Genomic DNA, 27578 nt, shown 5'->3' on the forward strand with positions numbered 1-27578 from the left:
TCCACATGCATCCTCTGCACCCGATGTGGCCTCCTCTATATTGGGGAGACAGGCCGCCTACTTGCGGAGTGTTTCAGAGAACACCTTTGGGACACCCGGACCAACCAACCCAACCACCCTGTGGCTCAACACTTCAACTCCCCCTCCCACTCCACCAAGGATATGCAGGTCTTTGGACTCCTCCATCGCCAGACCACAACAACATGAAGGTTGGAGGAAGAGCGCCTCATCTTCCGCCTAGGAACCCTCCAACCACAAGGGATGAGCTCGGATTTCACCAGTTTCCTCATTTCCCCTCCCCCCACCTTGTCTCAGTCAAATCCATCGAACTTAGCACATCCTTCCTAACCTGCAATCTTCTTCCTGACCTCTCCGCCCCCACCCCAGTCTGACCTATCACCCTCACCTTGACCTCTTTCCACCTATCGCATTTCCAACGCCCCTCCCCAAGTCCCTCCTCCCTACCTTTTACCTTAGCCTGCTGGACACACTTTCCTCATTCCTGAAGAAGGGCTTATGCCCGAAACGTCGATTCTCCTGTTCCCTGGATGCTGCCTGACCTGCTGCGCTGTTCCAGCAACACATTTTCAGCTCTGATCTCCACCATCTGCAGACCTCACTTTCTCCTCATTATCTATGCGCTGACTACTTCAACACATTCTGAGCTCACTAATGCTTGTCACACATTTTTACCTTATTTATTTTTCTGTATGGAACTATGTGGTAATACCAAACAAATACAGACACAAAGGATGGAACCTTCCCAGGCACTGAATGACCTAAGAAAGTTGGAAGAAGCACATGGGAAGAGCTTCCATCCATCAAATTCAAACAGTGCCATTTTCCAACTAAGTTTTGGACAGTGAGATAAGATTCTCATTAGTGAGCGGCAAGTGGCCGATGTACATTTATTAACATGCATTAATGTACGTTAGCACCTTCATTATGGTGCCCATCCAACTTTGTTGCTATGCACTTTCCCGTTCTCCCACCCACCAGATAGAAACTGGATGTTGACAATTCACAACATGTATGTCAGAGTAATAACCAGGTGAATCATGCTCAGTGCGTTGTCCTCTGGCTCTCCATCATCATCATCTCAGGGCATGTTCCATGGGCAGCAACCACATGAACGCTCATCCCACAGAACTCAAGTCCCCATCACCAAAGTGGGGCACCAGTTACCCTCTCTGTGACATTTCTGGGGCAAATAAAATGAACCGTGCAGGGCAGCTGCAGACTGTGTGCACAGCTGTGCCTTAAAGATGGCTGCAATTGTTGTGGGTATGTTTGCTGAGCTGGGAAGTTGCTTTGCAGACGTTTCATCCCCTTTCTAAATGACGTCCTCAGCGCTGTGAAGCTCTGCTGTACTGTGTTGGTTGGAATTTTTTTTGGCTTAATTCCCATTACTTCCAGTTGGTGGTTCCGGTAGTTCATTGAAGTGATCGGTATATCGGGTCCAGGTCAATGTCTATATGACTCCGATCAAAAGTGGCCAATACTTCTATCTGTCGCAAGTGGAATGATACAAGGCAGGGTTTGGCGAGTAGCTATTGAGGCAGGTTTAGGAAGCTAGTGTGAGAAAGCTCACAAATGCTCACGGAGCGAAACCTTCCATGAAATTTACCAAAATTGAGCCGATTTCTGATAAAATTAAGTCCAAAGAGAATTGCTGTAAAATCTAAAATACATTTTCTATATGTTCTGGGTATGTGGTCACCATCTCCCTTCACATTTTCTGACTTGTTGAACAAAATCTGTCACAATGGAGATTGACGCTAGTTGGTGAGGTCAGAAAAACTCGGAAAAAGAGCATGATGCCTGCATTGAAGAGGGAGGGATAACGTCTGAAGAGAAGTCAGCATTGACAACTTCACCTAGCATGGAAGCCAGGAAAGGAAGATGGTTAATCAGCAGTTATGTGGAAAGAAGATTTTGGAAGCAGGAAGTATGTATTGTTGATGAAATGACATAGAAAGCAGGAATGTATACCATTGTTTTGATGTAAAAGAAACAAAACCATGCTCCTAACCCCTGTAATCATGCAGAGTTTATGGATTTTATTTTGAAAGTTCTGAGATTTTTGATATTTTCAGCGAGTTCTAAGCAAATTACCTCTGAACATTACCTCTGAACAATTCAATTCATGGAAATTCAGAGGAAAGGCTTAAAGTGGTATTTTGACTTGGAAATGTTTTAAAACAGCTTTGTACTTGAAATACTAGTGAATCTTCAGCAATGAAAATCAGTACAAACGTAAACTAACAGCTGATTGGGATTGTGGTATTACCCTGATTGCGACATCTCATGGTATCTGCCACTTCTGCCACAATATAGTTGAGAGTAGCTTGATTGCACAGACTGCCATTAATTCTCTTCTATCTGTGGTGTCTGTAGGACCTTGGTAGTGCTTAGTGGTAGAGGATATACCACTAGAGATTCTTTACAGCAGAGGTATGTTCTTAGTTAACAAGATGGTTAACAATAAGTATAACCATGGAACTTATCAGACTTAATTGCTTAGGCTCTCAAGATCTGTACAAAATTTTACTCCTTATGAAGTTTAGTGTAGAAGTCTCTGTGTCCACCCACAGACTGTGTATGACATCAACAAAATGGGTGGAGCTCAATATAACAAGATCACTAACTCTTTCGTAAACATTACCTCATATAGCAGATATTACCCATTTTACACTATCACCCAACATTTGTCCAGTTTGAAGACAGTTACACAATCCTAGAGTTTTAATAGTATTTCAAGATCATAATGAATTCATTTTATACAGTTCATGTAGGATTCATTTGAATGCCTTGTTTACCAACCATTTCTGTTACTAAAATCAAATTGAGGTAGTTAGATTGAGACTGCTGTTAATACAGTCAGGCATGTTTGCAACACCAAATAATTACAACGTGACTAGATTGTGCATGAGTGCCACCTGCTGACCAATCGCAAAGTATGTAAAACCTAGAAACATCAAATCTAGTAGGAGTAAGCTATTGTGCCCTTCGAGTCTACTCTGCCATTCAGTAGGATCATGTCTGATCCTCCATTTCAATGCCATAGTTCCGCTTTCTCCCTATACTCCTTGATACCTTTTAAATCTAGGAATTTATCTGTCTCTTTCTTGAATATATTCGCTGACTTTGTCTCCACAACTTAGTGTGGAAGACAATTCCACAGATTCACTACCCTTTGAGAGAAGAAGGTTTTCTTCATCTCAGTCCCAAGTGATCTACCTCCTATTCTGAGACTGGCTCCTAGACTCCCCAGCTAGTGAAACCATCCTCCCTGGATCTAGTGTGTGTAGCCCTGTGAGAATATGTCTAAATTGAAACCCCTCTCATCCTCTTAAAGTCTAGTGAATATAGACCCATTCAAACCAATGTCTCCTTTAGAACTGTCCTGCCCTCCCTGGTGATCGGCCTGGTGACCCTCTTCATCCTTTGTTCAGTAAGGAGACCAAAACTGTGTGCAGTATTCCAGATGTGGTCGCACCCTGATCCTAACTGCAATAAGACATTCCTATTTCTGAACTCAAGTTGTCTTGCAAAGGAAGCCAATATACCATTTGCCTTCCTAATTATTTGCTGCACTTGCCTGTTTCCTTTTATTAACTTGTGCACAAGAACAATCAGATCCTCTTCCAAACTTCGCAATATTTCACCATTTAAATAATACACTCCCTTTCTGTTTTTCGCACCAAAGTGTAAAACTTCACATTCAGCACACTGAATAGCATTTATTTGCCCATTGATTCAACATGTCAAAATCATCTTGAAGCATAATTGCATTCTCTTTACAACTCACGATTCTGCAAGGATTTGTGTCATGTAAACATGGAAATTTGCATTTGGTTTCCTCATATATTGTAAATATATTTGGAAATAGCTGACACCCAAGTACTGACCCTGTGGTACGTCACTAGTCACTTGAAAAAAACATTTATTCCCACTTTTTGTTTTCAACATCTAAATCATTTCTTGATCATGCTAATATATTACTTTCTAGCCCATGAGCTTTAACTTTGCCCATTAACCTCCTATTAGGGACCTTATCAAAAGCCCTTTGATAATCCAAATACACCATATCCCCTTATCTGTTCTACTGGTCACATCCTAAAATAAAATCCAGTCAATTTGTTAAGCATGACTTGCTTTTCATAAGCTCATGCTGGCTTTGTTTAATCCCCTTAATGCTTTCCAAATATTCTGTTGTCACGTCTTTTCTAACAGACTCCAGCATTTTCTCCACTGCCGAAGTTAGGCTGTAATTGTTTGTTGTTTCTCTCCCTCACTTCCTTTTTAGATAGTTGAGTTGCATATGCCACCTTCCCATTTCTAGGAACTGCTACAGAATCTACAGAATTTTGGATAATGACCACCAATGCATTCAATGTTTCCAGGGTCACTTCCTTTCATTCTCTGACATGTAGATTGTGGGTTGAGAAGAGATTTACTAGGATGTTTCCAGGTATGGGAGGTTTGAGTTATAAAGAAGGTTGAGGGGTGATCTGATAGAAGTTTATAAAATAATGAGAGGTATAAATATAGTTGGTGGTAGTTATCTTTTTCCTAGGATGGGGGATTTCATGACAAGGGGGCACATTTTTAAGGTGAGAGGAGGGAAATTTAAAAAAGACATAAGAGGCAAATATTTTACCCAAAGGGTGGTTCACATGTGGAATGAACTTCCCAAGAAAGTGGTAGATGCAGATACAGTTACAATGTTTAAAAGATATTTGGATAGATACATGAATAGGAAAGGTTTGGAGGGATATGGGCCAGGAGAAGGCAAGTGGGATAATTTAGTTTGGGATTATGTACGGCATGGACTGGTTGGACAGAAGGGTCTGTTTCTGTGCTGTAAACCTGAATGACTATGATGACTTGTCAGCCTTTAACCACATTAATTTCAACAACACCAATTTTTTTAAACTAGTACCCTGTATTGATTTCCTTCAATTCCACCTTTTTGTTAGACTTAGTTCCCTTACATTTCTGGGAGGTTATTTGTGCCCTCATTTGTAAAGACAGAACCAAAGTATGTGTTGAATTCTTCTGCCAGTTTGTTGTTCCCAGTTTTAATTTGGAGAAAGTGAGGACTGCAGATGCTGGAGACCAGAATTGAAAAATGTGATGCTGGAAAAACACAGCAGGCCAGGCAGCATCCGAGGAGCAGGAATCTGAAGAAGGACTTATGCCCCGAAACGTCGATTCTCCTGCTCCTCGGATGCTGCCTGGCCTGCTGTGTTTTTCCAGCATCACATTTTTTAACCCCAATTTTAATTTCCCCAGCTTACTACATATGTACTCTCAGAATATCAGAAAGCAAGTGACTACACAAAATAATGTATTTATATTTAAAAGTAGAAGGTTGTAACTTCATATAGTTGTGAATCATATATGTTATGTTCATAAGTGACTTGCATAGTTCATAGACTCCACAGCTAAATCAATGGTCTCTGTTGGTCCACATAATATAATGAATTCACCATGAGCAGTTCTTCTTATTTGTTCTTGTTCCTCTCCTTTTTAATCCCACATTTCCCTCCAGTGTCTCTCTTCTTTTGTCCTTAGCTGACAATATTGACTCCTTGTGGAAGGATGTCACCAGCAGGCCCTGACACCCAGCAATTACTTCCCCAAATCATAGAATCATAGAATCCCTACAGTGTGGAAGCAGACCATCCTGCCCATCAATTTTACACCAAACCTTCGAAGAGGAGCACACCCAGCCCAACCACTTCCCTATAACCCTGCATTTTGCATGACTAATCCACCTAGGCTGCACATCCTATGGCCAGTTTACTACGACCAAGCCTCCTAAACTGCATGCCTTTGGACTGTGGGAGAAAACCACAGCACCCGGAGAAAACCTACGCAGGCACAGGGAGAATGTGTAAACACCACACAGACAGTCATCCAAGGGTGGAAGCGAACCCAGGTTCTTGGCACTGTGAGGCAGCAATGTTAGTTCATTCTAAACAGTGGGTGTGGGGGAGTTATATTCCTATGGGGATATCAAAGCTGAGCCTTATCCTACCTTCAGCCAATATAATGGCACACACACTTCCAGCTAAGAAAAAAACTTATTATTTAAGAGTGAGAACTATTTCTCATTATGTATTCCATCTCAAGGTATTCCTAATGGTCCTCAAGTAATTCATCGCAGACAAGGAGATGAGTCTGACTTATTTTTGATCTCTGTCTGCTTAACTCTGATTCTGCTACTTCTGACTCAGAAGATTGTCTATTTGAGTCCAACTTCCTTTAGCACAGATTCTAGATTTAGACTTCATTGCAGTGCTAATGAAATGCTGCAGCGTCAGATGTGCTGTCTTTTAGGAGAAATATTTAGTTGACTTAAAGATCACATGGCACTATTGGAAACAAAGCTGTCCAGGTGTCTGTGCCAATATTCCCCTTTTAACTAGCAGCACTGAAACAAATTAATGTTTTTTTCACGTAATTTTATTGTAAGATCTTGCTATTTGCTAATTGTCTGTAACATTTACCAATGTAACAGTAACCACACATTAAAAATAATCCACTGCCTGTGAAGCATGTTGGAAAGGTCTGATGTGATGAAAGGCATTGTATAAATGAAGTTTCTATTTGCCATCTTAACCAGCTGAGTCACTAGGGAAGTTCTGTGGCTTTCTGTTGAAAACCTCATATTGAAGGACCGAAAAGATGCAGTATTAAAGTTGAAACAAATTGAGGAGGAGATATGCTAAGTGTACAAGCTGCTGGTTTAGTGATATCAAAGTTAGATGGAATGAAATTATAGATTAGACAAGGAAGGGAAATACATTTGAGAGTGCCAAGAAACAATGAATAGGAAACAGAGTAACAGTTCCTGATTTTATCCTTGTGTTCATGATGAACAGAAGGATAATGAGGCATTGAAGTGCTTTCTATTATTGACAGTTTTTTTTTATTTCAAATATTATTTCCTCAATTGTTGAATCCACTATTGATAGTGGAATACAGTTCCAAAGGTGGCAGAAGTCTCTGTCCTCAAGCAGACAGTTTTCTACCTGATCATAGTCAATGAATGTTGGAAATGTCGCTTGTTATCCATCTGGAGTAGAAAGTAAGGACTGCAGATGCTGGAGATCAGAGTAGAAAAGTGTGGTGTTGGAAAAACACAGCTCGTTAGGTAGCATCCGAGAAGCAGGTGAGTCAACATTGCGAGCAAAAGCTCTTCGGGAATGAGGAGTGGAAGTAAGGCCATTTGGCCCATCGAGTCCACTCCGCCATTCAATCATGGCTGATGAGCATTTGAACGCCACTTACCCACACTCTCCCCATATCCCTTAATTCCCTGCGAGATTAAGAATTTATCAATCTCTGCCTTGAAGACATTTAACATCCCGGCCTCCACTGTGCTCCGTGTCAGTGAATTCCAGAGGCCTGCCACTCTCTGGCTGAAGAAATGTCTCCTCATTTCCATTCTAAATTGATCCCACTAATTCTAAGGCTGTGCCCATGGGTCCTAGTATCCCCGCCTGACAGAAACAGTTTCCCAGCGTCCACCCTCTCTAAGCCATGCATTATCTTATAACTTTCTATTGGATCTCCCTCAACCTTCTGAACTCTAATGAATACAATCCCAGGATCCTCAGCTGTTCATCATCGTATGTTAGGCCTACCATTCCAGGCATCATCCGTGTGAATCTCCGCTGGACGTGCTCCAGTGCCAGAATGTCCTTCCTGAGGTCTGGGGCCCAAAATTGGATACAGTATTTTAAATGGGGCCTAACCAGAGCGTTATAAAGTCTAATATATTTTCTTTAACCTATTTTTCTAATCATCCTGTTCAGGAATGTTATTAGACACCTATGGGGCAGGTGAGACTTGAACCCAGACCTCCCAGTCCAGGCGTAAGGACACTACTACTGTGCCACAAGATGATAGGTAGGAAGGAAGATGGACAGGAAGACAATTCAAGAGGGTGGTGCTGAGTTAGAAAGTTGGATCTGGGGTAAGGTGGGGGAGGGGAAATGCGCAAACTGGTGAAATCCACATTAAGGGTCTCAAGGCAGAAGGTTGAGGCATTCTTCCTCCAGGCATCGGGTGGCTAGAGTTTGGTGGTAGAGGAACCCAGGACTTGCATGTCCTTAGCAGAATGGGAGGTGGAGTTAAAGTGTTCGGCCACAGGGTGGTGGGGTTGTTTAGTGCGTGTGTCCCACAGATGTTCTCTGAAACGTTCCACAAGTTGGTGTCCTAGAATAGAGCTAATGGATCAGGATTACTACGAAGTATATACATGGCTCATTAGGTCATTAAGTAAGAATTGTCATAATGTGAGCTTGAATCACTGGTCAGTGAAATAATTCCCCAGAGGCCAGTATCCCATCACTAAATCACTCTTTATTTACACACGCATAGTACTTGACACTGGTCCGACTTCCTCAGAGCCAACTCTGAGTGAACAGGACTTCTGACACTCCTGTTTATTTTTTTTTTCAGATGATCCCCTGTTTATTTTTTTTTTTTTTTTTCCTTCACCCTCACACTACCACCTAAGTGCGGTAGTGCTTATTTTATCTCCAGCACCCATGGTGTGTGTGTGCAGGTGTGAGACACAGTGAAAGACACAAAGTGCACGAATCTTTATTCAATTTCCACCACCAGGAAGATAGGAAAACACTCGGGTGGCCAGTGACAAACACTGCCCTTCACATCAAAGGGCAGTGCTGTGTGATCAAAACAGTGAAGGGGAGGGGAGGGACTAAATCAAAATAGAGTTGGAGGGAGACACTCCTGTTTATTTATTTATTTTTTCCTGTTTATAATTTTATTAAACAAATTACAAAACAGTTTACAAAAAAACATTGACAGCTGTACACAAAAGACAGCAGTTTTACAAGGGAGAGGAGGAGCAAAGCTAGGCCCCGAACCCTACCGTTCAGACACTCCTGTTTATATCTGTCAGCCTGGGCTGCCTGATTGGACCAGGTTAACAGCCACAATCAGAGAACACATATTCTGTGAGGTCCACTTGGCTGACCTCTTAAACCAGAATTGCAACTATATGTGCATAGATCACTGGGTTGCAGGCCATGACCATGATACAATGGTAAGCTCCATGTGATGCAACAGTCTATAACCAGGGGCACCCTTACAACATGTGCACTTACTTCCTCCATGTTTTTCTGGTTAGATCTAAAGAGGTACTATTCTCAAGTGAGTAATCTGTGGATCCCATTCATTCAGATGAAATTACGAGGCTATAGCTTACAACTTTATTTCAACTGACCTATGGGTAGAAAGAGCAATCCTTGCACTTAGAAGTAGAATTGAGGAGCTTGCAATATTAGAATTCATATCAAATTTAAATGACCTGTGGGCATATTCTGGACACCTCCAGGCAGTTCACTAATGAATGTCAGGGAATAGCTGAAGTGAAAGGTAAGATAAATAGCTGGAGGAAGGGGAATTAAGGATGAATCAGACATTGAAATGAGAGGTAAAGGTGGTCATATAGTAGGGAGGAGAAAAGGTAGTATCAGGGTTGTCAACTCATAGAGTTGGCCTGGAGTTTCCAGGAATTGACGATCAATCTCCAAGACACTGCTATGTGCGACCCTGCAGAAAAATCACAGTGACATTACAAAGATAATATCTTCATTTTTATTTAGAAGGTTTGCTTTACTGGATGTAGAAATATTGAAATAGGAACAAAAAAATTGGCTCACTGTCCAGTGTCATCCAATTTGGTGTAAGTCTTTTTGCTTTTTATTTGTTGTAGGAAGACACTGTCAGAAGGATGAATAGTTTGGCTAATAAGTAGCTGGAGTGTATGGGGAAAGTCATGTGATGAAACCTCCAACAATACACTTATCATTGTCACCAAAACTAGGTCACGTCCAATAGTTTTCGAGGGATTGGGATGATGTTACCTACTCCTCCTGGCTCAGTATTCAGCAATTATTGTTTCCAAATGGAAAAGTGTGGCGCTAGAAAAGCACATCAGGTCAGGTAGCATCCGAGGAGCAGGATGTCGATGTTTCGGGCATAAGCCCTTCATCAGGAACGTGATGATTAGGAATTATTGTTCCCTTACTTACCTTGTTAGTGGTGATCTGCAGCATGGACCAGGAACCAAATTTGTACAATGGATGTCAATCTGAAATAAGCCCCACCAATTGCAAAAATGGCATACAGGATTTAGATAAATACAAGGTGCTGCATTTTGGGAAAGCAAATTTTAGCAGGGCTTATATAATTAATGGTCAGGCCCTAGGGAAGGTTGCTGAATAAAGAAACCTTGGAGTGCAGGTTCATAGCTCCTTGAAAGTAGAATCGCACGTAGATAGGATAGTGAAGAAGGCATTTGATATGCTTTCCTTTATCAGTCAGGTTATTGAGTACAGGAGTTGGGAAGTCATGTTGCAGCTGTACAGGACATTGGTTAGGCCACTGTTGGAATATTGTGTGCAATTCTAGTCTCCTTCATACCTGAAGGATGTTGTGAAACTTGAAAGGGTTCAGAAAAGATTTGCCATGGTTGGAGGATTTGAGCTATCAGGAAAGGATGAATAGGCTGTTTTCCCCAGAGCATCGGAGGCTGTAGGGTGACCTTATAGAAGTTTATAAAATCATGAGGGGCATGGATAGGCTAAGTAGACAAAGTCTTTTCCCTGGGGTGGTGGAGTTCAGAACTAGAGGGCATAGGTTTAAGGTGAGAGCGGAAAGATATAAAAGAGACCTAAGGGGCAACTTTTTCACGTAGAGGGTGGTACGTGTATGGAATGAGCTGCCAGAGGAAGTGGTGGAGGCTGGTACAATTGCAACATTTTAAAGGCATCTGGATGGGTTTATGAATATGCAGGGTTTGGAGGGATATGGGCGAGGTGCTGGCAACTGGGACCAGATTAGTTTGGGATATCTGTTCGGCATGGACGAGTTGGACCGTTTCCATGCTGCACATCTCTGTGACTCTCTGATATTTCCAGCCTGTAAATATGTGTGCTTCATTCTGGCCATAACAGAGGCTTGGATTTCTATTTCATACCTGAAAGTGGGTGTGTCATCATCATATTTCATGGCCTATACTTTGAAATGCTTCTAATCATTGTTAAATGAACTCTTTATGGAACAAATGCTTCCCTAGTCTAAACTGAATTTCAGTGGCAGGGAGGATGGGTTCAGACCTTAAAAATATTGAGGTACTTTGTCAATTCCAACAATTTTGTAATTGTGAGGGTAACATTCTTTTTCTTTTCATAATTGTTACTGTTTCAGTGGTGCTACCTTTGAATTTTCGAGATTTAGATTTTGGAGTTCAGTGCAGCTGCAGATAGTGGGAGAAAGATAGATTGTGCATTTTTTGTTACAGTTTTTGAGATGTGCATCTTTAACTCTGTGATGCTGTGATCATTCCTGAACCACTCCTTATACTTGTTAAACTAATCCTTTTATATAAACATGAAGATCTTATACATTTAATATATGTGATGGAAAACCATAAATTAACCTGATGTTACTTGTGAAGTAGAACCTCTTGACTTGAAATATGATATATCAGGACAAAATGTCATTAAGTTTGAAGACTGTTAAATGAGCAGATCAGAGAGTTTGAGACAGTGGAAGCAGCACATATGATTCCAAAACTAATCTGGACACTCCCCAGTCCATGATCCCGAGACCATTTCCTGATTTGTAATTGAACTTGTGCTTGATGGGCTGCTTCAAACATTAGCTGAGACAGATAGTATATTGTGAAAAAGGGGATTGTGATACAGAGACTGACTGTTTCCCAGAGCTGAACTGAAACAAGCATTGTAAAAATATATAATTTTAATAAAGAGGAAGTCTCCTCATCAGGGTACGTTTTGAAACCAGACAGTTGTACAAAACTCAAAATTCTTCTAAATTCATCTAATTTTGTTTATTTTTAAAAACTTAGAATGAATGTGTGCATCTGTCATTATTTGGGAATGAAATCATGGAATAATAAAACATAGAGGAGACAATTCAACTCTTTGCCCAATGCAACTTTTTATACTGCTAATACAAACATCAATTCCGCCAGATCCGGGATAGGGCAAATGCAAAATAAAACTCACTAACTAAAGTTCTGTCTCAAAACAAAACTCTCACGAGGTTCCCTACATGTCTGATTTTCAGCTGATCTGTTCTGTTATTGAATGGGATACCTAGAAGTTTATAAAACGTAAAGCAGATACTGACTCACAAGTCTCCCATTTATGACTTGGAAGTGGAAATAGTTGCCTGCAGTGTACACAATTGAACAGCAGATGAAGAGAATTGTTCCAAATAAAGGAGCCTGACCAATTTCCTGCATTTAAAGTAAATCTGGAAAAACATCTTAGAACTGACAGCCAACACAGTGATCTGGCAGAATACCACAGTGACTTATCAATTACTCTAGCTCACCTCTTCTTAGCATTGTCTGTTCACTTCTGGGGGCTGAGTTCAAAAACATCTATCCCATAATGTTTTAAATGTAGGGCTTTTAAGAGATTACCTTACTCTGTGTCCATGTACTGATAACACCTAGATTAGTGCATTTGAAGACAAGCTTTGTTTGGGCCAGACGATAATCATTAATATTTTTAGACTGCCAAACAACATTAAAAATTTTAAATTCTCCTAATGTTTGAACTTCTTAATAAAATTATGCAAGTGTACGAGGGGGAAGTGCTTTGTATCACAAGTACTTCCCAATAGAATATGGTTCCTCTTTAATGGTTAACATCTTTGTGTGGCAGAAAAGATAATAATTCCCACAGAATCAGAACTGACTGAGCCTGACATTGATACCATCCGGTAAACGTATTAGATTTTCATCTTAGCTGAACTGTAGAGCCTCCATAGGTATTGTTGCTGGGAATTATCTGTGCGAAATTTCTTACAGTTTTGCAGCTAAGCGATTGAAGAGATAAAGGAATACTTTATTCTGCTAAATATAATTGTGCCAATTATTGGCTTCATAACAAAGAAAATAAATCATTGCATTCACATGAATTTAAATAGGTGTTGTGTGGATATACAACACAACAGCAAACTGTATTTCATGGATGTTTTTTATTAAGAGAATTGTGTCTTGAAGAATGGTGTGCTGAGAAGTAAAACAGTGAACATTGAGTAGCTGTATAGGCAGATTCAGTTGAGGCTTTCAAATGGAAATTTGATAATTATGTAAAGGGCTACAGGGATGGGACTAGCTGAGTATCTCATACAGCGAGCTGGTACAGACACAATGGTCTAAATGGAATTCTTATGTGTTGTAAACACTCCTACGATTTATTGAACAGAAGACAAAACTAAAGAAGGTTGTTTTGAAAGCAAAGTTCAAGTAGATTTTGAAAGTAGGGAGGAAAGTGAGAGAAAGTGAGGGCTGCAGATGCTGGAGATCAGAGCTGAAAATGTGTTGCTGGAAAAGCGCAGCAGGTCAGGCAGCATCCAAGGAACAGGAGAATCGACGTTTCGGGCATAAGCCCTTCTTCAGGAATTCCTGAAGAAGGGCTTATGCCTGAAACGTCGATTCTCCTGTTCCTTGGATGCTGCCTGACCTGCTGCACTTTTCCAGCAACACATTTTCAGGAAAGTGAGATATTCAACTCAGCAGTCTTGCTGCGTGGACGCACAGAGCAAAAGCCATTTCCTTCAAAAAAGTTGAATAGAACATCATCTAATCCTGTTCCCATATTTATTTATTGATTATATTAACAAGAATATTTATCACTGGGTGCAGATTATTCATCTGATCTCTTGATTTTAGATGATATATGGTCCAAGGAACCATGAAAAAGGATATTGGGGTCTGAGTGACATGCACTGTAGCGAGATGTATGGCAGAATCTGATGAGAAGTCTGGAGAGGCCCATATCAACATTGGCGTTAACTTGCGCCAACCTTTATGCTTTTCACAAGCAGTACAGTTTTCTCTCTAGCCAGAGTGAATGACCAGTTAAGGGACATTATTTCTTGTTAAACACCTTGTTAAACTTGCCTCATTAATACTCAGTTTCCTATCTTCCCAAACTAACTAAGCAAGCTAAGTATTGTTGAAACTCAATATGGAAACCAGAGCAGGTACCTGCCGGATTCAACTCATTTATTACTTTGAGTGATTTTCAGGTTGGAACACCAGGCATGAACATTTTGGGGTGCACAATATGGTATAAACCACATCGATCCCACACCAATGAACATTGGCATCCAATATGTGCCAGCCTCTATGAATTCTCATGGTATATTTCTAATCTTCTTATGGTATGGCCTGCACTTCAGTGGTGCAACTTAGGCTGCACCAACAACTTATCATTGTATGGCTGCAGGAAGGACACTGTGCATTCAGCAACAAGTGCTTTCAGGACAAGGACAGGATCGGGCTGCATTTCTGTGCTTTTCACTCACTGTCATAGTGCTCATTCACAGTACCTTGATACTTACAGTATCCCTGCCTTGCATTGCCTTGTCATGCCTTGCTGTTATGTGCTTTGCTCCTCAGCCACAGATACCAGACTCCTATTACTTCTCCCTTACCTTGCTGTTTAAGGCAGACAGAAAGGAAGGAAGCTTATCATAGTTGTTGACAGGTCTCAGTCATGTCAAGGAGATGACCTATGTTCAGGGGATCCCAGTGCAGTAAGTCAAGGGCAGTTTCTAATCCCAGTCCAGGGGCTTGGCACTGGTCAACTAGTCTCCTAGGGCAGTCAGAGTCAGGATGCTTACCACATAAGGGGTGAGGAGCTGAACGTCGAGCAGCCCTCCACTTGTCCTGCATCTTACTGCCCTATAGGAGGATGTTTTCTTCCTGCAACAGGAGAGAGGCAGGTATTAAGGCAGTTGAAAATGCGAGACACGACTGTTAGAGCCAGTGCAGGTGGGGAGGCATTCCAAAAAGGGATGGTTAGCATAAAGGTAATGGTGGTAGGGATTAAAGTGGGTGACAGCGAGTGAGGGAAAACGTTTCAGGCAATAGTGAGGGTGGTCAAGCGTGAACCTTGGTGGGAGGTGGGTTCAGGAGCAGAGACAGAATGAGTGTGAGATTTTGGAGAGAAGTTGGTGGCACATAACACTGACAGAGTGGACAGAATCATTGACCTTCTTCCTATAGTGCTAGTCATTGCTCCAGATAGCTGAGTCTGCTTTATCCCAGATCGCGACCTCGGACCAGGCTGACTTGGTCTGGTGTTGTGGCCTCCACTGCTGATCCTGGGGAAGAGGAAGTCCCAATTGTGCACCATCCCCTCCAGCAGGACCTCCAAGGCACTCCCCACAAACTGGGGTGCTGATCTTCCCCAGTCTGCCATATCCAGGGCAAATGTCAAGGATTATATAGAGGGCAGCTTATCCAGGTGCACAACAGTCTTTTAAAGATGGCACATGCACAAGGCGTGCTGGTAATTCCTTGATATGTGCTGGGTGGCAGTTTGTTCTGGGAACTGTGTATGATAAGGTGGAGCTGGAAATGAAGGGGCGTGGTAGGTAATTAATGTGGCATGTCTTGACAGATAAGCGAGAAAATTTGCTAGCCCTCATGCAAAAAAGCTATCTACAAAACTTGAATGAACTCAGACTGAGCCAAAACATCATCAGATTCATCCCAATATTACTTTTTGATTTTGTTTTTGAAACAGAGTTCCCTAGGGCGAGATGATCTTGCATTGTTTTATTCTGGGTCAAAATTGCAATTTACAGTGCAAGGAGTACATTTCTAATCTAGCCACAATCTTGCCTGTGCTGTTTTGCAGAATCCTGTGGTTAATTAATAATTGTTACTCACAACATTAAGTCTTTTGCAGAAAAATTCTCCATTGATTTTAAATGAATTCAGTTGAAATTAATGTTTTGACAAACACGTAAGTGAGAAAAATGTATTAAGCAGCAATATTTATTAATGTACTAGTGTTGAAGTCATGTTAATGAACTTGTCGAATGGTCATTCCAGCTATCTTATTCTTATAAAAAGCTATTTGGGTCATGACCAAATTCCTTATCCAATACTTCCCTTGCAATAGTTTACTCAGTGTCAGCTGTCATACAGAGAAAACCTTTTGTAATTGACTATCTTCTAAGTAATATTTTCTTTCCATATAAATGGAGGGGAGGGTTTGAGTTACCAGTAGATTATAACTGGAATACTACCTCAGGGTTTGTTCATATTTAATCCGGATCATCCAGTTTTGATTGCTCGGTAATTTAAACGTTCGTCTTTTATTTCCTTGGGAGATTTTTTTTAAGACCTTTGAGCAAATACTTTTGTGTATCAATGTGGAAGGGTTGAGTGAGAATTGGAAACACATTGCAACATTTGACATTCAGCAATAGCATTTCCAACTGAGAAACACAAGTTGGTTGCAAAATGAAATTGCTTCCAACAGTCCCATAGGTGTGACTTTAACTCCACTTCAGAAAATTATCATTGCTTCGTCATTTGGGATCTATCCATTTCTTTTTCCAGCCTCCTCCTGACATTTTTCTGCATGAGTGGCATTGTAAATGTGAAAGTGGATATAGTTTTGTGCTATAAACTCAAATATACCAAATTGCAAAGTCCTATTTGCCACTAACGTTTTACATCTGGTAGGGTGGTAACTTTCCATCTCAGTAATGAAGGCTGGATTTACAGTCTGAACCCAAGAAGCAGGAGGACAGCGTTCCATCTTTTGAAGCACCTTATCCTTTATTAAAATAGCTTTTTGGGTATCAGTTATGACTTATGTGAGTTGTAATTGTCTTAACAGAGAAGCCTGTGTTTAAACATGATTGTGAATAAATGAAGACATATCAATCTTGTTTATGAGCAACTTGTCAAAGTTTGAAACTATTAAATTGCAATTGTTAACTATGCTCCTGAACTACCTTATGTTCTGTGAGCTACTATAATCTTATTAATGCAAGTGTTTGATGTTTGAATATACAAAAAGCTCTAAATGGAACACTTTAAATAATAGTTGGATGCTAAACCTTGCAACAGCTAATGCATTTATCTGCACAGACAGACAGACAGAAAAATGAATGAAGCAGCATGACTCAGTACTTGCAGGCTTATCTAACAGGACAAATATTTACCACAATGTACAACAGTAAGATTTTCAAGGACATCAATCGGAAAACAAGCAACAAAAATTCTTCCTTCTCAGAGAGTTGGTGACCATTTCAGTCCTTTGTAACAATAAGATAAATGCACCATCTGAACACTTAACTTTGACCCTTTTAATTTGGGAGTTTACATAAAGATGCTTAACTTTCCACATCATTTAATAAACATCTTTTCCCCTGTATGAATTTGCTTTTAGAACCTCAAAATACTTGCATTGCTGCAGTGCAGACCAGTTTATTCTGATTATACAATGTCACCTATAATAGACTCAGCATATTCCTTAGTAGTGACTCAGTCATAGTTAGGTATATTTAATTAATAACACAAATAGAGTGATAGACTGGACTTAGTGTGCTAAGAGTTAGTTAAATAAAGATATTTATGGGAAGTACACATATTTGAGAAAGTTATAGATCAGGCCCTCTTAGACTGACACTTCATAGTTCTAAGAGAAAGCTAAATTTTTGGAAGTGCTGTCTTACAAATGGGACAGAAACTCAAGGCTTGGTTTGCCTGCTCAAGTGGATGTAAAAGATCCTAATCATAATTTGAAGAATATCACAATGTTTCCTGATGCGAATGTCAACATTCTTCCATTAATCAAACGCAGATCACTTGATGAATCATTAATTTGCTATAGACCCGCAGGGGCTGACCTGGCCTCCCAATCACTGCTCATTTTAATTCTCCTTCCCCCTCCCTTTCCGACATGACCATCCTTGGCCTTCCCCAATGCCACAACAAACCAAAAAGTAAATTGGAGGAACAACACCTCATCTTCTGCCTGGGCAGCCTACAGCATGGAGGACTCGACATTGAGTTCTCCAATTTAAAATGACCTCTTTTCTTATCACCCAACTCCTGTCCAAGATCCTCCCTCTCCCTTCCAATCCTTTCACCGACCTTTCCTTTCAATCGGATTCAATTCTCCCGTTGACCAATCAGATCATACCCTCTACTTGTGTTTATCTATTCCTCCCTCATCACCCTGCCCTTCCACCCCCTATATCTGCAGCTGCCCTTACACCAACCCACCACTCGTGAAGGAGGGTTACGCCTGAAATGTTGACTTCTCCACCTCTTGATGCTGCTTGGCTTGCTGTGTTCTTCCAGCATCCAGATTGTCGACCTTGGATTCCAGCATCTGCAGTTTTTTTTGTCACATTAGATGATGTGTGTGGAGGTGCAGGTGAATCTGTGGTGGATATGGAAGTTTCCTTTGGGGCCTTGGAGGGAGGTGAGGGGGGAGGTGTGGGCGCAAGTCTTGCACCTCCTGCGGTTGCAGGGGAAGGTGCCGGGAGTGGAGGTTGGGTTGGTGGGGGGTGTGGATCTGACGAGGGAGTCACGGAGGGAGTCATGTGGCCTCCTCTATATTGGGGAGACAGGCCGGCCATCATCTATTGCATCCTCTGCACCCGATGTGGCCTCCTCTATATTGGGGAGACAGGCCGGCTACTTGCGGAGCGTTTCAGAGAACACCTCTGGGACACCCGGACCAACCAACCCAACTACCCTGTGGCTCAACACTTCAACTCCCCCTCCCACTCCACCAAGGATATACAGGTCTTTGGACTCCTCCATCGCCAGACCACAACAACACGACGGTTGGAGGAAGAGCGCCTCATCTTCCGCCTAGGAACCCTCCAACCACAAGGGATGAACTCGGATTTCACCAGTTTCCTCATTTCCCCTCCCCCCCACCTTGTCTCAGTCAAATCCATCGAATTCAGCATCGCCTTCCTAACCTGCAATCTTCTTCCTGACCTCTCCGCCCCCACCCCAGTCTGACCTATCACTCTCACCTTGACCTCTTTCCACCTATCACATTTCCGACGCCCCTCCCCCAAGTCCCTCCTCCCTACCTTTTATCTTAGCCTGCTGGACAAACTTTCCTCATTCCTGAAGAAGGGCTTATGCCCGAAACGTCGATTCTCCTGTTCCCTGGATGCTGCCTGACCTGCTGCGCTTCTCCAGTAACACATTTTCAGCTCTGATCTCCAGCGTCTGCAGACCTCACTTTCTCCCTCCATATGACTTTGAGATACACCTTCCTACTTGCTGCACACACAGAGTTTTTGTCTCATAAACTGCTGGCACATGGTGCAGATCGACATGGGACACTGCCATATAGCAAGACATGTACCCCCTTGACTGAGGACTGCTGAGCTGTAAGGCATGTTGCCTGGTTGTGTGACTGGGCTGCCTGGTTTTGTGTCTGCCCTAAACAGCAAGGGAAAACTGAAGTGAGTCTTTAAGCTCTGGCTGAGGGGACAAAGCACAAAAATGCAAAGCAAGGTAAGGCATTGAAGCAAGTGCAAAGTGACTGAGCATTAAGAGAGTAAGCGAGGAGCTTTGAGATGCAGTATGGTCCGATCTGTGGGCAGGGACTGCCTATGCTTTTGCATGTTGTCCATTGAGTGTGTCTTGAAATGTTGGTGACCGGTGTTCAGAATGGAGGATGTGAGAAGCAAGCAGCAAACTGGAGCCACCCAGCAGCCACTGTGACTGCCATATTGGAAATTGCCATCATTTAGTTTCTATCTGGTGGGTGGGAGATTGGAAATATGAATGAAGTCAGTTTTGGCAATAATGAGAAGTTAATCTGTGCAAATGGATGCATACAGGCTTCTTGGCACTCACACCTGTGATTCTCATCTTTCTGTGTACGGTACTTACTTGGAGTATTGAACATTTTTGCTCTCAATTTCGCCAATATCACTCTATTACCCCATCTTTCTCGCCAAAACCCATGTCATTTAGGACTGAGAAGAATCAATGTCCATCATACCATTGTAACTCATACGTGATTGATATCATGCAATAAATAACAAGTGTCTTTTTCTCATTAGACTACCAAATGGATTTTCTCTATCATATTAGATCAGTCAAGCCCTTTAGGTTTCAGTCTAAAAGGAGAATGGCGATAGAAAAACTACCTGCTTTATCTTTTATCATGGTGACTATGGCGAGGATTCCTCAAACAACAACAGTTACAGCAAGCAATTAGGAAGGCAAAGAGAATGCTGGCATTTATTGCATGGGAATGGAATATGAACGTTGGGATGTTTGGGCGATTGCACAGCACATTGCACCACTCTGTATGGTTTTAGTTGTCCTGTTTAAGAAAGGATGTAGATGTAGTTCAAAGAAGGTTTACATGAACTCACTATGGGATGGGGAGGTTTATCTTATGAGCAAAAATTGAACAGGTTGGGCCTGTATTCACTCAAGGTTAAGAGACTATAAGAGATGATCACGCTGAAATATATAAGATCCTAAGGGGACTTGGCAGAGTGGATATGAAAAACAGTTCCCCTTGTGGGAGAATTAGAACTGAAGAACAGCAGTTAAAGACAAGGGGTCTCCCATTTAAGATACAGATAAGGAGTATTATGTTTGCTTTCGATGAATCAAATGTCTTTGGAATTCTCTTTCCCAAGTAGAGGTGGATAATTCTTGACTAGTAAGTGAGTCAATGTTTGTCAGGTTTAATCAGATCAGCCATAATCTTTTTTGAAAGGAACAGGCTGGAGGGTTAAATGGCTTACTTCTGCTCCTATTCTGTATGTTTATATAAAATATATTGTGATGTCCTATATAAATGCAAATCTTTCTTTCTGTAACATATTAAAGAAAGGATAACTTTTATGTAATACCTTTCAATTTCAGTGGTTTTCCATATTGACCCAAAAACTTGAATGCTGTAGGGTGAGAGTGGTCCTGGGGAACTTTCTTCTGGACCATTATGCTTATAAGAAAGGGCACATGCAAAATTGATCATTTTCATCAATCTCAACTTTGCCCAAATACTAGCCCATTTTTTATTTAGAGAATCTGCAGCAATTTGAATGGGGGTATTTATGTTACCTGACAGTGTCTATGAAAAGTACAAGTTAGGATGATAATATTTTATTGTGAAGCATATGATAGTGAGAACAGCCACACGATTGTAACCTATTGCATAAATTTAGAAAATGTTTATTTTCCAGTATTCATGTTTCTGTTGTTTGTCAGAAAACAGCTGATTGCAGAACTTGATCAAGATGAAAAGGATCAACTGAATGCTACACACCTGACACAGGAATACCAGCAGCTTGCTGAAGAAAACCACTCTCTGACTACCTACCATTTACAGTGTAGAGAACATCTAGAGAAACTTCAGGTGCTACTGCAGCAGCAACAGGGATCTTCCTGACTCCAGACAGGCAGTTTTTTTATTTATGACATACAGAATGCTGGAATAGCTATGGAATCTTCTTTGAGGTTCACAGAATCAATTGGAAGAGTTTACAGTAAGGAGAGCAGAAACCATCGTGCTAGTTCACTGATTTACTGGAAGCTGATTTGCAGCATTGCTGTAGTTTTTTCCAGATGAGCTTTTCTTTTTGTATGTATAAGATATGCTGCAACATTTTGATTTGCTAGTATCAAGAAGTACAATAAGGAAAGGGGTTTAAAAACCCCAGAATTTGTAAACATGCAAATATTAAATGGAATGCTTTTGATTATAACAAATTGAGAACATGAAAAATAACTTTTAAACAAAACATTTGTATAATGATTTTAAAAAATTGCCAAAAGAACCATATATAATATCAAAGCAAAATATTCTTACATATAATTCTTTAAAATTCAGTTATATTGAAATCTATTTGAAAAATCAACATTTTAAATCAACAATGCATGCATGCATCAAAAATGTGAAAAGTGTTTGCTCGAGATTTCAAAAATAATTCTTGAAACCCTTGTTTCTAAGCTGTTTCTCTTTTCATTTGGTCCTTTGCAAATTGAAAATCTGCACTGGCAGAATGAGTAAATGTGCAGGACTTTTATAGATTATGTACACCAAAAGTTTCTATATTTACTCTTTCAGTCATCACAGTACAAGAAATTCAAATGGACAATGTATTAAAGTTATGATCTGGTTACATTTTTATACATATATAGCTGAACAGTTTTTATGTTTTACTTCTTTGAGAACACCTGTAGCAGTCTGACATCATGTTTTAAAAGGTGTAAACAGACTACATACTTTATCCAAGGAATGTGGAATATTTCATTATTTTCCACCACTAAGTAAATTACTTTTCAGTGTACGGAAACATTTCTTTAACAGTTGTTAAGAGATGGATAGAATATATTGTGAAACCTGCAAAAGATGTTAAATTTAATAAGAGATTCAAAACTGGTCTCCAATGGTTACTGTATCATTTGAAATAACTGTACAGTTACCGATAATTTTAATAAAACTTGGGGTGACATGACCTTTACAAGTAATTTATTTAATATATATTGTAACATAATATATGTATATCATAATAAATGTGTGTAAATTGGGCCTAATCAATTGGAACTAGAACTAGGTTAGTGACATTGAATCTCTGTATCTTCAGTTTTGTGTCCAATTTTCTGTTCTTACAAGGCACCAGAAGTGCTTGCCAGTTTGTGATTAGGTATGTTGCAACAAGGTTAAAATGACACCAATTCTGTCACAATTTTCCGGCATTCAGGTGTGTATAGCACAATTGCATTTACCTGTCAATATTAAATCCTACAAGGAGTGCATTATAGAAATAGATTTAATGAATCATATGACAAGATTGGTAGGAATATAGGGAATGTTTCCCGTTTCTCATACTTTTACCCTGTTGTGCTTGTTATCAAAACTTTTGCAGCAATTGTTTTTACAGAGTAAGGCCCTAGGGAGTGTTCCTGAACAAAGAGACATTGGAGTCCTGGTTCATAGTTTCTTGAAAGTGGAGTCACAGGTAAATAGGATAGTGAAGAAGGCATTTGATATGCTTTTCTTTATTGGTCAGAACATCGGGAATAGGAGTTGGGAGGTCATGTTGCTGCTGTACAGGGCATTGGTTAGGCCACTTTTGGAATATTGTGTGCAATTCTGGTCTCCCTCCTATCAGAAGTATGTTGTGAAACTTGAAAGGGTTCAGGAAAGATTTACTTGGATGTTGCCAGAATTGGAGGATTTGAGCTATGGGAGAGGCTGAATAGGCTGGGGCTGTATTCCCTGGAGCGCTGGAGGTTGAGGGGTGACCTTATAGAAGTTTATAAAATCACGAGGGGCATGGAGAGGGTAAATAGACAAGATCTTTTCCCTGCGGAAGGGGAGTCCAGAATTAGAGGGCATAGGTTTAGGTGGGAAGGGCAAAAATGAAAAGGGACCTAAGGGCAACTTTTTCATGCAGAGGGTGATGCTTGTATGGAATGAGCTGTCAGAGGAAGTGGTGGAGACTGGTACAATTCCACATTTAAAAGGCATTTGGATGGGTATATGAGTAGGAAGAACTTAGAGGGATATGGGCCAAGTGTTGGCAAATTGGACTAGATTAGGTTAGGATGTCTGGTCAGCATGGTTGAGTTGAACTGAAAGGTCTGTTTCCATGCTGTACTTCTCTATGACTCTATGAGATAACCAACAAAGAGATGCTGGGCTGCACCAACCAGATTGTTTCACCACAAGAGAGTTTTCAGGTACAGCTGTACATATTCCCAATTATCAGTAGTTTGGTTCTGTGGCAGTTTTGCTTTACAAGGAGTGCAGTTACAGTCTTGAGTTGCATAATCCAAACTTACCTGCAGTCAAACACTTACATAGGCACTTACTGTCAAGGTAACAGTGGCCCTTAGCCTTTATGCTGCAAATTGATTACCTGTTACCACTGGAAACGTCTGTAACATAAGGTAAACAGGTGAATATAGTTATTCAAAGCAAGTGAATAATTGCTTTGTTTGCTCAAGCAAGTGATTAAATCTCCTTCATATTGGCAACTAACAGCAGTATGAGAGGACTGTGCAGTTTCACCAAGTTTCTCATATTTTTACCCCATTATGCTTGTTATCAAAACCTTTTGCAGTAATTGTCCAGGAATTGCTTTTACAGAGTAAGGTCCTGGGGAGTGTTGCTGAACAATGAGATTTTCAAATGATCCTGGCTTGCAGACTGGGGCCCTAAGTCAGTGCTTCAAAAATTTTTTTGCACTGAGATCCCATTTCAGAGGCCCCTTTCAAGACATATGCAACTGTCCTTGCTTACAAACCCCAGGCTGAAGAACAGCCATGTAAACAGATAGCTCATCAAGGAGCAACAGCAGGAAGTCCAGCTTCCATTGATATCTGGAACTCATTAACAAGCCTTTGGCCACTTTCAAAATCAAAATTGTCCAGGAAATCTCAGAAAACAGTTACCCATCCCTCAAAATCAGTGCTGTCATAGATGTTAATAAAATAAAATCACAGAATGTGTAATACCTGCCCATTTATTTCCTCCCTCCTCACTATCAAAGGCTCCAGACAAACCTTTGAGGGGAAGCAGTGATTACGTGCACTTTACTTAATCGAGTCTATGGTGTTCACTGCTCACAGTGTGGTCTCATCTACACAGAGGAGATGAAATGCAGACCGTGTGGCCACTTGGCAGAACACCTACGTTACTTCAACACCCCATTGTGTTCCCTGGGCAGCATCTCTGTAGTGGGTCTGCTGCAGTGCTCCAGTGAAACTTAGCACACGCTGGAAAAACAGCACCTCATTTTTCACTTGGGGACCTTGCAGCTTTCAGGACTCAAAATTGAATAATAATTTTAGGGCGTTAGCAACCTTTCGTCCTTTTTCTACACCCACACTCCAGGTCTTGTCAGTATCAGTTTTTTTGTCTCTCTCTGGCTTACTATTATCTAGTCTTCATTTGCCTGTCTTTCTTTCCGTCTCGGCTCTGTTTCCACCTATTGTTTACTGTGTCTCACGCCCATCATGTCTTTAGCACATATTCCACCTTTTCCTAGCTACTATCTAGTTCTGAAGAATGCTCACTTGACCTGAACCATTAACTCTGCTTTCTCTCCTCAGATGCTGCCAGACCTGATGAGTTTCTCCAGCAATTTCTGATTTTGCTTCAGGGGTTGTTGCCTGGTCCCAAGTAAAGGAGTGTTCTGGGGCGGTCAACTTTTTTGGAAAGAAGGGGAGAGTCCAAACATATAGAGAAGGAGCGTATACTTCATTTGAGGGATGGAGAAAAAAAAAGCCAATTAGTAGTAATAAATTGATTCTCCACCTGGCTTCGGCCTATCATCAAACTTGTAGTCAGTTTTCCACTCAGACCTATGGATATATGACAATCAAATTCTCAATTTCATCATGTTCTAACTATATATTTTGGTGTTGTTCTCCAATTGAAATTGCAGGCAGAAGGTAATTATCCTGCTCCTTTCTAACTCACCCCGCCCCCCCCATATTGTGCTCTACCTGACCAAGTATATGAACCTCCCTTCCTCGTTTCTCTGAAGAAGCTGGTCAATATCCAAACCATGTCTGCCCTTTAAGCTGCTGCAAGCCTTTAAATCCTGATTTCTGACTTCAGACTCAGTAAAGGAGTTCATTCATATCGTAAAAAGTGACTAACACCAGAAATAATTGCATGGCCAGCAGACCAAAGGCATGGCTGCAACCTTCTGACTAAACTTTCAGCTGATCACAAAATTTAGGAGGAACTATCAAAAACTTTTTAAGGGGAAATTGACAGTGAAGGCATTTTTGATACTTTTGGACCATTTGATACTTGTTAAAAAGTGTTTGGTTAGACAATTGCCACTCAGGTATACATTTATATTTGTTAACTGGGAAGAATATTTAAATTTGCACTTTCTTTACTGTCACTGCTGTTAAAAGTGTACCATGACGAAGAATGTTTGAATTGTAATTCGAGCTAGCAGGCACAGAGATTTGTTATTGTTCACACAATGGGCAAGTCTTAACAGCAATATTTTCATGAAAAAATATCCTATCACTGGCCCAAAAAATAATCAACAACATGGCTTTGTGTTAGAAAGTTCAGCTGTTAACACTGGTGCTAGAACAAATGGGAACATTTCCACCTCATCTCCAGTACAAACTGGCAAGGTTTCAATTTGTAAAATTGGGCACTTTTGTAACCTGTTAATTGAACAGTAAGGTAGGATCACAGTTTAATTTCTTGACCTTTAGAAGAGACATTAAACCAAAGTCTTGTCTGCCTATCTGGGTAGGCAATCAAGATCCATTGCACTATTCGAAGAGTGGACCAATTTACTTCCCTAAAAACAAATGACAAAAAACAGATTCAAAAGCTATTAAGTTCATTGCTATTTCTGGGATCTTCTTGCATGCAACTTGTTTGGTATGTCTGCCTGACCAACAAAATTATATTTTTAAGGTAAATTATGTGAAAAGTTTTGATACTCCTGAGGCCTAAGAAGGTGTTAAATAGGTCTTTATATTAATGAAGACATTATATACATCCACTCATAGCTATATCCTGGTAATGGACTTGGGAATTTTCAGTGGGAAGTTTGTGGGCCATTGTAATTACTGGAACTCTTGACTCAAAGTTGTGCTGCAGCAGAATCCAATACAAAAAAATTTTTATTACCTTCAGCCAAATTTGGAGCCACAAGTTAACTCTGCTCAGAAATCAAGGGTCACTTAAATCCTTCTGAAGTTTTGGGTTCTTCACAACCCTTCCATTTATTGTGCTTTATATAAGTGTACTGGTTATCTAAATATTAAGATAAATAAATAATGTGGATGATGGTCAGTAGTAAAAGTGAAATCCTTATAAAGTGCAATAAATAATGTGGATGATGGTCAGTAGTAAAAGTGAAATCCTTATAAAGGGTGAGGTCCAACTTCAGACAAGGGTAAGGAGATTTTGTTTCCTCACAGAGGATCTTCTTTGGAGTTCTCTTCCTCACAAGGTAATGGAAGCAGCGCTTTAAGTCATTTTGTATAAAATTCCAGCGCTAGAGCTGCTCCACTGAAGGATTTGCTCCAAATGTAAGCCAGGGTACTGTGGTCAGGGTTATACCAGGCAACTTGTGAAAAGCTGAAAGTCATTTCAGTCAATCAATCCGTATTTTATGAAGTCCTCCAACATAGTATTTGACACTAGGGTTTTGAGAATGTGTATGGTTTTATTACAAGAAGAGAGGTTGGGCATATAGCAGCCACCAGTTACTTTTCTTGGAAACTAATTATAAAGAAATACTCTATAGTAGAAAAAGAAACTCTGGTATTAATACTGCGTCTTGAACATGTTGAAGTATATGAGGAGAAAGTGAGGTCTGCAGATGCTGGAGATCAAAGTTGAAACTTTATTGCTGGAACAGCACAGCAGGTCAGGCAGCATCCAGGGAACAGGAGATTCGACGTTTCGGGCACAGGCCCTTCTTCAGGAATGGCCATTCCTGAAGAAGGGCCTGTGCCCGAAACGTCGAATCTCCTGTTCCCTGGATGCTGCCTGACCTGCTGTGCTGTTCCAGCAATAAAGTTTCAACTCATGTTGAAGTATATGTCTATCATGGCTATGGACAGATGTTGACATATACTAATCACAAACCCTAGAATTTACTGAAAACTCCAACAACCAAGATGTCAGATTATTTTTATGGTGTTTGTTATTACAACCCTGTCTTTTAAACATTGTTCTCATGTTAGG

At 40.7% G+C, this 27578-nt stretch overlaps 1 protein-coding gene and 1 long non-coding RNA gene across 12 annotated transcripts in view; one reads left to right on the plus strand and one right to left on the minus strand.

Annotated features, from left to right (window-relative positions):
• The window catches only part of map3k7cl (map3k7 C-terminal like), a 69121-nt gene extending 47083 nt beyond the window's left edge, over positions 1-22038 (plus strand). For all 5 annotated transcript variants that reach the window (XM_043700689.1, XM_043700690.1, XM_043700691.1 and 2 more), the window contains one exon: positions 21104-22038. In XM_043700689.1, the coding sequence (XP_043556624.1) occupies positions 21104-21284 (181 nt within the window). In that variant the 3' untranslated portion in view covers positions 21285-22038. The remainder of the gene's footprint in view (positions 1-21103) is intronic.
• The window catches only part of LOC122555050, a 30350-nt gene continuing 11717 nt past the window's right edge, over positions 8946-27578 (minus strand). For 4 of the 7 annotated variants that reach the window (XR_006313143.1, XR_006313140.1, XR_006313141.1 and 1 more), the window contains 3 exons: positions 23684-26639; positions 14716-14797; positions 8946-9597 (listed from right to left, as the gene is read on the minus strand). This is a non-coding gene — a long non-coding RNA (uncharacterized LOC122555050). The remainder of the gene's footprint in view (positions 9598-14715; positions 14798-23683; positions 26640-27578) is intronic. The other 3 variants (XR_006313144.1, XR_006313145.1, XR_006313142.1) reach the window with 3 other exon arrangements.

The sequence above is a fragment of the Chiloscyllium plagiosum genome, chromosome 12, assembly GCF_004010195.1.
Source record: "Chiloscyllium plagiosum isolate BGI_BamShark_2017 chromosome 12, ASM401019v2, whole genome shotgun sequence".
NCBI classification, from domain to species: domain Eukaryota; kingdom Metazoa; phylum Chordata; class Chondrichthyes; order Orectolobiformes; family Hemiscylliidae; genus Chiloscyllium; species Chiloscyllium plagiosum.